This window comes from Colobus angolensis, unplaced genomic scaffold (assembly GCF_000951035.1).
Source record: "Colobus angolensis palliatus isolate OR3802 unplaced genomic scaffold, Cang.pa_1.0 Scaffold269, whole genome shotgun sequence".
In the NCBI taxonomy this organism is placed as follows: Eukaryota; Metazoa; Chordata; class Mammalia; order Primates; family Cercopithecidae; genus Colobus; species Colobus angolensis.
The window spans coordinates 719,344-730,293 of NW_012115921.1; the positions used below are offsets into that span (position 1 = coordinate 719,344).

A 10,950-nucleotide genomic window follows, 5' to 3' on the forward strand; every position below is an offset into this window, starting at 1 on the left:
TCTGCACCCAAATCTCACCTTGAATTGTGATAATCCCCATGTGTGGTGGGAGGGACCCAGTGTGAGGTAATTGAATCACAGGGGCAGTTTCCCTGATGCTATTCTCACAATAGTGAGTGAGTTCTCACAAGATCTGATGGTTTTATAAGCATCTGGCATTTGCCCTCTTGGCACTCATTCTTTCTCCTGCTGTGCTGTGAAGAGGTGCCTTCCACCATGCTTGTAAGTTTCTTGAGGCATTCCCAGCCATGTGGAACTGAGTCAATTAAACCTCTTTCCTCCATAAATTACCCAGTCTTGGGTATTTCTTCATAGCAGCATGAGAATAAACAAATTACAAAGTGAGAAGACAGAGGAGCAACATCTTTTTTTTTTTTTTTTTTTTTGAGACAGGGTCTCATTCTGTCACCCAGGCTAGAGTGCAGTGGTGCGATCTTGGCTCACTACGACCTCTACCTTCTGAGTTCAAGCGATTCCTGTGCCTCAGCCTCCTAAGTAGTTTGGACTACAGGCACATACTATCTTGCCTGGCTAATTGTGTGTGTGTATGTGTGTATGTTTAATAGCAACAGGGTTTCACCATGTTGGCCAGGCTGGTCTCAAACTCCTGACCTCAACTGATCTACCTACCTGGGCCTCCCAAAGTGTTGGGATTACAGGCGTGAGCCACTGCACCTGGCCTGGAGCAACACCTTTAGAGTACTGAAAGGAAAAAACTATTAACCTATACTCAGGGAAAATACCTTTCAAAGACAAAAGAATTACAAAAGCTGAAAGAATTCATCACCAGCAGATCTACAAGAAACGTTAAAGGAAGTCCTTCTGGCAGTAAGAAAATATCAGACGGAAGTATGGATCTACAGAAAAGAAAGAAGAGCACCAGAAATGCTAACTACACAGTTAAAGTATTAGATTTTGTACTTATTATTTAAATCTCTTCAACAGGCAATTGACTATTTAAACAAAAATGACCATGTAGTGTGAGGTTTATGACATATGTAAAAGTAAAATAAATCACAATACCACGTAGGCTAGGAAGAGAGAAACGGAAATAGAGTTTTGTGAAGTTCTTTTCTGTTGTTGTTTAGAGACAGGGTCTCATCATGTGACCCAAGTTGGACTCAAACTCCTGGGCTCAGGCAATCCTCCCCCTTCAGCCTCCCAAACAGCGGGACTACGGGAGAACATGACTGTGCCTGGCAGTTCTGTACAGTTCTTATACTATGTGGAAAGTGATATTATATCACCTAAAAGTAGACTGTGATAAGTTAAATGTGTACTATAAATCCTAAAGCAACAGCTAAAATAACACAAGTTATAGCTAGTAAACCAATAAAGCAGATACAATGAAATCATAAAAAAATGGAAAATATTCAATTAGTACACATGAGGGCAGAAAAAGAAGAAAAGGGAACAAAGAACAGATGGGACAAATAAAAAACAAACAGCAAAATTACAGGCTTAAACCCAGCAATATCAATAATCACATTAAATGTACATGGTTTAAAGACCTCAATTAAAAATCTGAAACTGTCAAATTGGATAAAAATGCAAAACCCAATTACATGCTGCCTACAATAAATACCCTTTAAATATAAAAACAGAAATAGATTAAAAGTAAAATAATGAAAAAGACATACCATGTTAGCACTAGTCAAAAGAAAGCTGGAGTAGTTATTAATATCCAACAAAATAGATTTCACAGTAAAGAATATTACTCTGAATAAAGAAGGCTATTTCTATTTTTTTTTTTTTTAAATAAAAATTAGCCAGGCATGGTGGCACACATCTATTGTGCTAGCTACTTGGGAAGCTAAGACAAGAGGATCCCTTCAGCCCACTACTTCAAAGTTACAGAAAACCATGACCACACCACTGCACTCTAGCCTGAGCAACAGAGTGAGACCCCATCACCATTTAAAAAAAAAAAAAGGAAAAAATATAATTCACCATATTAACAAACTAAAGCTAAAAACCATATAATTACCTCAATAGATACAGAAAAAGTATTTGACAAAATTCAACATCCACCTCAGATAAAAACTCTGAACAAGCTAGTAAGATCCTTAACTGATAAAGGTTATCTATGAAAAACTTACAGGTAACATCATTCTTATGGTAAATGCTTTTCCCCTAATGTCAGGAATAAGATGCCCACTCTCACTACTTCTATCTGACTTCGTACTAGAGGTTCTAGCCAGTGTAATACAGCAAAAAAAAAAAAAAAAAAAGAAAGAAAGAAAGAAAGAAAAGGAAAAGAAATAAAAGGCATCCAGGGTGGCGGAAAGGAAAAGTAAAACTATCATTATTCACAGGTGATGTGACTGTCTATGTGGAAAATCTGATGGATGTACAAAAAAGCTATTAAAAGTAAGTTTAGTATGCTTGCAGGACACAATATAAATATACAAAATTATGCTATTATATATACTAGCAATGAACAATCAGAAATTAAAATTAAGAAAGCAATACAATAGTACCAAATTTATATAACACAAAACAATTTAAAATAACACCAAAAAATATGAACTGCTTAGAGAAAAATCTGATAAGACATACAAAACCTGTACCCTGAAAAGTACATAATGCTGTTGAGAAAAATTAAAGATGACCTAAGTAAATGGAAAGATATGCCATGTTAATGGATCAGAAGACTTGGTACTGTTAGGATGTCAAATATCCATCAAAATCTCAGAAGGCTTCTTTGCAGAAGTCGGCAAGTTGACTCTAAATATGTATGGAAATACAAAGAACCCAGAATAGCCAAAACAACTTTGAAAAGAAGAACAAAGTTAGAAGATTAACACTACTTGATTTCAAGATTTAATATAAGCTACAGTAATCATTTAATGTAAGCTCCAGTAATCAAGACAGTGTGGTATTGGTATAAATGTAGACCAACAGATCAATGAAACAGAACAGGGAATCCAGAGGTAGACTAACACATATACAGACTAACAATATTTTGACAAAAGCATAAAGGCAATTCATTAGAGAAAGGATGGTCTTTTCAATAGATGAATATCTATATGAAAAAGAAAAATGGACCCATAACTTGCACTACTTATAAAATTAACTTGAAATGGACCAGAGACCTAAATATAAAACCTAAAACTATAAAACTTCTATAAAACTCTATAAAACTTTTACAGGGAAATATAGGGGAAAATCTCTATGTGACCTTGGTAAGGCAAAAATGTCTTAGATACAATAAAAGCATAATCCGACTGATAAATTAGGTCTCATCAAAATAAAAGACTTTGTTCTCAAAAAGACATTGTTAAGAGAAATTAGGCACACACAAATCAAAATCACATCTCCCTTACATTTTCTAGTCTTCTCTCTTTACCTGTCAGCCCCTGTTCCAGGACCCTCATTAAGATGACAGTCCTTTTGGCAAAGGTTCGAGGACAAGTTGTCCATGCAATTAGACTACTTTAACTCAGTTAGGACATAGGATCCTGAACTAGAAAATACAAGACTTTGAACTAGAAAATGCAAGACTTTGTCTAAACTGTCAGCAGTTACATCTTCAAAGCCTAGAAACAAGCCTGGTATATTCATTCATTTGGCAAATATTTCTTGAAGACTTGCCATACGTTTGGTGTCTGGTAGGTAGCTACAAAATGCGGCAAATGAATGATCAAAATATACAAAAATGCCTTAACAAGGACACTGAACATCCTGCAGGAAGTGAATACAGCAGTTAATCTAATGCTTCAAGCTGAAACCATTCTCTAGCTAAACTGATGTAGATGAATGAGTCCTCTAAACAAAAGGACATGTTCAATCATTTGTGCAGATTATAGCATCCCTACGTGCTGGGTAAAATGCTAGAAGAATGGGGGTAAGAAAATGAGTAAATACAGTCTCTGCCCTTAAGTTGTTCCCTAATAATGATAGCTATAAAAATTAGAGATCGAGTAAAAGCAGGCACAAGGCACCACAGGAACACAGAGGAAGTATCAACTGACTCAGTCTGGGAGCATCAGAGAAGGCTTCATAGAGAAGGAAACATATCTGCTAGGTTTTTGTGGCAAATACCATCAACTGCTTACTCATAATTCATTCACCCCTTCTTTCTTGCTTATAGACCTTCATACTGTTCAGGGTAACATTACACCCAGTTCAATGTTCACTTTCACAGCTTCCCATGCACTTGAGGGTGATCATATAACATGATTTTGGCCTATGAGACAATGAAAGTTGTTAGAAATTTCTGGGAAAGCTTTTGCTTTCTGATAAAAGTGGGAAAATAGGCAAGGCACAGTGACTCATGCCTATAATCCTAGCACTTTGGAATTCAGAGTGCTTGAGCCCAAGAGTTCGAGGCCAGCCTGGGCAACATGGTGAGATTCTGTCTCTACAAAATATAAAAAATTAGCTGGGTATGGTGGTATGTGCCTGCAGTCCTAGCTACTCGGGAGGCTGAGGTGAGAGAATTGCTTGAGCCTGGGAAGTCAAGGCTGTGGTGAGCCATAATCGCACCACTACCCTCCAGTCTAAGCAACTGAGTGAGACTGACCCTGTCTCAAAAAAAGAAAAAAAAAGGTGGAATGGCGAATATAGCTGACATCAACCTTCCCTTCTTCTTGCCTCGAATGTGAATATGAAAAGCTTCTGGGGCTGGGTGTGGTGGTTCATGCGTGTAATGCCAACACTTTGGGAGGCCAAGACAGGAGGATCACTTGAGCGCAAAAGTTCAAGACCAGATGGAGCATAGCAAAACCTTGTCTCTACAAAAAAAAAATTTTTTTTAATTAGCCAGGCATGGGAGCACATGCCTGTAGTCCTAGTTGCTTGGGAGGCTGAGGCAAGAGAATCACTTGAGCCAAAGAGTTCAAAGTTGCAGTGAGCTATGTTCACACCACTGCATTTTAGCCTAGGTGACAGAGAGAGACCCTGTCACACACACACACAGAAAAAAGGGCAGAAAAGAAAGAGCTTCTGTAACCATGAGGCTTTCATTGACATCCTTTTAAAAAAAAAAAAAAAGAGGCAACAGTATGACCATAAAAGCCAACAAGGATTCACTGAATAAAAAGACAGAATCTCAGTTATTGATTACATTGTTGAGCAGCTGAGCCAACACCAGCAACCACCAATTCTGTACTTCTTGCTAATATAAGAAAAATAACCCCCTATTTGTTTACCCCACTGCTGATTAGGGTCTCTATTACATACAATGAGATCCATTCCTAACTAACAGTGTTAAAGGATGAGAAGAAGATAACCAGGCAAAAAAAAAAGACAACGAAGAAGATTGCAGGCAATGGGAACCACATATGCAAAGGCAGAAACAGAGAAAGAGGCTGGCATATTTAGGAAAAGGGACATGTTAATGACATAATCCAAGAGGCTAGAATGTACAGTTCCAAGGAGGCCTTACCTGCTTCATCCACAGTGGTACACTTCTGGTACATGGACGTACGGAGAGTAGGTGTCCGAACATTCAACAGCCTGATCTTGTCAACTCGGGAATCAAATACCCGGAGCACAGGGTCTTTATCATCATCATCATGACACATTATTTTGTTGTCAATGAAAGATGCAAACATCTGGGTCTCCAGGAATCTTGAGAGGAAGGGCAAGTAGGGCTCAGGCTGATCTGACAGAAAAGATGCCTGGTGGAACCAAAAAGAAGCAGAACAGGGAAAAGGGTAATGTCAATGTGCCTGAGGAATCCAGTAGGTTAATTATTCTCTGGAGCTGCCTAGGTCTTTAAGCTGCAAAATCTCTACATTTAAAAAACAAAACAAAACAAAACAAAAACACTCATGTAAGTTCAGGTATCTTGAAACTTTGACACTGGAACAAACTCACTTGGGTAGCCTACTGAGTCAACCAGTCTTCCCAGAATCCTGATGTTCACTCTACATGTATATCTTTGTCTTAAGAGATCCCTTTGGCTGAAGGTAAATCATCTGATAATTATAATCAGCACATCTATTCATAAGCAACAAGACTTATTTTATCAACATCAAAAGGACCATAAACTTGTTTCCAGCATATAATAATCTTCCATTACTACTTCAAGTAATTTTCCACTACTTCTTCAAGACATAACTGGCAAGTTCTCATTCCTCACCACCTCCCAAGCAGGATTACACTCACTTTATCAAAGTTTTGCATCTGCTCCCTGTTGGTAAACCAGGATTCCTTATCCTGGCTGGGTTGGATGACAAACACCTCATAATCTGCAAACATCTGAGTGAAACGATTTGCAAAAACTTCCCGGATCTGAATGTTTAGCTGGTAAATCTTGAGTTCTTCTTCATCACACTGAACTTTGAGATCCTTATTGCTGCTGGGGTCTTCACGCACTTCCAACTAAAGAAAAAGAAAAAGCAATTGAGAACACACACACTTTTTCCTTTTAACCCAAGGAATACAATTCCTGATTTTTTTATCTGATTTTTTTCCAGTGCTCATTTACTTAGTAGCAAATCATGAGAACAAAAGAGGAAAAATTGGAAAAAATAAATAAATAAAAGGAAAGGGACTCAGACATGAAGGAGAGAAAAATCAAAGAGTTTCACTTAAAGATATCCAACAACTCAATGAAAGTGAAGATAAGATCTTTATGGGCAGAGAGAGATTCTGCCATGAATGAAAAGGTGCTAATTATCTCAAAGGTCAGGGAGAAAGGAAGGAATATGGGAGGTCAATTTAACAAAGCAATGAAGTTAAATTCTGGCTCTCTTGATTTTTTATTTTTTCCCTCATATCACTTTACTTCTTTCTGCAAAAAAAAAAAACCTTTCTTTTTTGTTTTGTTTTTGTTTTTGTTTGTTTTGAGACAGAGTTTCGCTCTTGTTGCCCAGGCTGGAGTGCAATGGCACCATCTCAGCTCACCGCAACCTCCGCCTCCCTGGTTCAAGTGATTATCCTACCTCACCCTCCCCAGTAGCTGGGATTACAGGCATGCGCCACCACGCCCGGCTAATTTTGTATTTTTAGTAGAGACGGGGTGTGTCCATGTTGGTAGATTGGTCTTGAACTCCCAACCTCAAGTGATCCTCCCCCCTTAGCCTCCCAGAGTGCTGGGATTACAGGAGTGAGCCACCACATCCAGCCCAGAAAACCTTTCTAATCTCACCAAATATTTCTCTGTTCCTCTTTAATTGCCCATGATTTTTGAAACATATCTACTCTACCAGGCAGAAAAAAATCTACTCTACTAAAGCAGAAAAAATGAAATATGTCACTGAAACACAGCCCAACAAGATTATTACATTGGTCCATTGGTTTATAAGTAACTTACAAAAGTAATTTAACAGTGAGAATTCAAGAGGACCAGATTCTAGACTCAGCTGAGCTACATACTAGGCATTTAATCTTAGGCAAAACACTTAGGCTCTCTAAGCCTTGGTTTCTTTGGCTATAAAACAGTTAATACTTGTTCTGTCTGCCTTAGGTTGCTGTGAAACTCAAAGGGCAATGGATCTAAAAGAGATCTGAGCCTGGCACAGTGGCTCACACTTATAATCCCACCACTTGGGGAGGCCAAGGCTGGAGGACTGCTTGAGCCCAGAAGTTTGAGACTAGCTGAGCATCATAGTGAGACCCTGTCTCTACAAAAAAAAAAAAAAAAATTAATTGTGTGTGGTGGCATGAACCTGTGGTCCCAGCTACTTGAGAGGCTGAGGCAGGAGGATCACCTGAGCCCAGGAGATTGAGGCTGTAGTGAGCCGTGACCGTGCCACCACACTCCAGCCCGAGCGACAGAGTAAGAACCTCTCTCAAAAAATAAAAGAGGTCTGAACACTAAGATTACTATCATGCTCTCTCCAATCACTCTGCTGTAGTGTTCACACAGAATGATGGCAGACTCTCCCGGATGTTCAAAGGAGAAGCTACCCAGATTTAGATTAAAGTAGCATTTACTAGGATAACATCTGCCAGATGGAATTCAGAGTCCTCCATACAGAACATTCGTTCACTGCTCACAAATATGACTTGTCCAGAACTGGGTGCTTTCTCATCCCACACTTTACTTCACCAGGACAGCACCCTAGCACAGATCACATGTGTCACAGACTCATATACATATCTTACCTTTTCCAGGCTCACCCCAGTCCTCTTGACCAAGGCTTGCAGCCGGGCAATAGTTTCATTCTCCTTAAGAAGCTCGTAGGAATGTAAAGGGGAGCCAGCAATGTTCCCATTCCTCTTGTCTGAGACAAGCTCAGAGGCCCGAAGCCTCTTCAACTTGGAGGCACTCTCACTGCAATGAAGATTCCCTTCAGGGGGAATTCCAAATGCCATGAGAATCTCAGAGACTTCCTGGACAAACTCCAATTTGTTGGGAAACTGTGGCAAGTCCTCTGGCAACTCAATGAAGTGGTTGTCAATGTCCACAAAGCAGAGGTTAGCCTGGAAGTCAAAACAGGATGAGGAGTATGAATAACTCCAGAGCATTACGGGAAGAAGTTTTAGAAAGGTTAGTGAACAAGAGGGCAAAGACAAAACACCTGAAATGGCTATATTTGACATATGGTGTAACGAAGATAGGGCTCAGAAATAATACAGACTTGAGTTCCAATCTTACCCTGCCACATTCTGGTTGTGTGACCTTAGGAAAGTTACTTAACCTTTCTGATTCTATTTCCTTAGCTGTAAAACGGAGATAAAGAGATAAACAATTTATGTTAAAGTGGTGAAGATTTTACAACATCATAGATGTTTAGCATCAAACACATTTTGTAATATCATAGATGTTTAGCATCAAACACAAAAGTCTCACACATGATAAACACTCATTGCAGGCACAGTGGCTCAAATCTGCAATGCCAACACTCTGGGAGGCTGAGATGGGCGGATCACTTGAACCCAGATTGTTGCCCAGTTGTTGTTCTCCATGTTACCCAGACTTGTCATGGCAACATGGGGAAACTCCATCACTACAAAAAAATGCAAAAATTAGCCAGGGGTGGTGGCATGCACCTACAGTCCCAGCTACTTGAGAGGCTGAGGTGGGAGGGATCACCCGAGCCCAAGAAGCCGAGGCTACAGTGAGCCGTGATCATACCACTGCACTCCAGCCTGGGCAACAGAGTAAGACTCTGTCTCAAAAAATAAAAAATAAATGCCTGAATTTGTGAATTCTACACTCAGTGAAAAGAACCCTAGGAATGAGTTCAGAAAGTCTAGGTTCCAGATTTGACTCTGTTATGATCTCCCTCTATGACCCTGGATATACCATTCTCTCTTTCTGAGGCTCAGTCTTAATTTGTAAGGTTTAGTGGCTGATCTTTGTTCTTTCTGTGCTTCCTTCTGGATTTAAAATTGCTTCTGAGAGAATGTAAAGAGATAGTGCTCATACACTGCTGATGAGGTAGATAATCTGGATTAACAAACAACTTAGGGGCCAGGAACAGTAGCTCCTGCCTGTAATCCCAGCACTTTGGGAGGCCAAGGCGGATCACCTGAGGTCAGAGGTTTGAGACTAGACTGGCCAACATGGTGAAACCCCATCTCTACTAAAAGTACAAAAAGCAGCCAGGTGTGGTGATGGGCACCTGTAATCCCAGCTACTCAGGAGGCTGAGGCAGAACAATTGCTTGAACCTGGGAGGTAGAGGTTGCAGTAAGCTGAGATTGTGCCACTGCACTCCAGCCTGGGCAACAGAATGAGACTCCCTCTCAAAAAACAAACTAACAAAAAAAACCCACAGTAACGTGGCAGTATCTAGCTATCCCTATTTTACAGACAAAACTGACACAGAGAGGTTAAGTAACATGTCAAAAGTCACACACTTATTAACTAGTAGAGCTGGGACTTGAACTCAGTTACCCTGACTTCAGTCAAAATCTTAAGTTCTTAACCATCTACTCTTCTCCTCTTTAGAGGTCTTGTACATTTAATTTAAATACTTTGTAGTTTAACAATGGTATACTATTCCACCATAAAAATGAATGAAATCCTGTCATTCATGGCAATATGGAGGAGCCTGGAGGATATTATGTTAAGTGAAATAAGCTAGGCACAGAAAGAGAAATACCACATGTTCTCATTTGTATGTGGGAGCTAAATATGTTGATCTCACTGGAGAATAGAAGAGTGGTTACCAGAGACTGGGAAGGGTGGCAAGGAGGAGGAATAGAAAGAGATTGATTATCCAATACAAAATTATAGCTAGACAGGAGAAATGCAGTCTTCTATAGCACTGTAGGGTGACTACACTCAACAAAAATTTGTTGTACTTTTTCAAGTAGCTAGGAGAGATGATTTTGAATGTTACCAATACAAATAAATAAAAAAGGTTTGAGATTATGGATATGCTAATTACCATTTGATCATTACATACACCCACATTTGATCATTACATACATGTACTGAAATATACCATACCCTGTAAATATGTATAATTATGTGTCAATAAAAATATGTGTGTGTACATATATATTTAAATACTTTGTAGTTCTTGTCCCTGTTGGAATGTTCTTGCAGGTATAAATTACAAAAGCCTTTCATTTTTTCATATTTATCTTATATTCATGAACCTGTTCTAGCCAAGACAACATTTCCTTCATTGCAGCACATTATTAAATGCTTAAGGGTGCTTCTGTTCCATTCATGTAACAGGGATAATACTATTACCTATGTCACAGATTTGTTTTGAGAATTATATGACAAAAAATGTCAAGGATTTAGCACAGTGCCAGGCACACAGTACATAATAAATGTTAATCGACATTGTTATAATTATCATGGAATATACAATCTGAATGGACATATATACAATATTAATGGATAGAAAAAATCCTAAGATGCTAATAATCCCAAATTTACTTGTTAATTTGATGTAAATATTTCCAAAATCTCAGGAAGATTTTTTTCTGAAGGGTGTTATCTCATAACTAATTCTGAATTTTGTCTGGAAGAATAAAAGAAAAAAATAGCCACGACCATTGAAGGGAGACTTGCCTTACTAGATTCTAAAATAGA

At 38.9% G+C, this 10,950-nt stretch overlaps 1 protein-coding gene across 1 annotated transcript in view; it reads right to left on the bottom strand.

Moving 5' to 3' along the window:
• The window catches only part of DENND5A (DENN/MADD domain containing 5A), a 152,471-nt gene that overhangs the window by 41,225 nt on the left and 100,296 nt on the right, over nt 1–10,950 (bottom strand). Inside the window, exons 6-8 of the mRNA XM_011947656.1 lie at nt 8,059–8,376; nt 6,115–6,330; nt 5,390–5,624 (exon numbers count right to left, since the gene is read on the bottom strand). Coding sequence (XP_011803046.1) covers nt 5,390–5,624; nt 6,115–6,330; nt 8,059–8,376 — 769 coding nt within the window. The remainder of the gene's footprint in view (nt 1–5,389; nt 5,625–6,114; nt 6,331–8,058; nt 8,377–10,950) is intronic.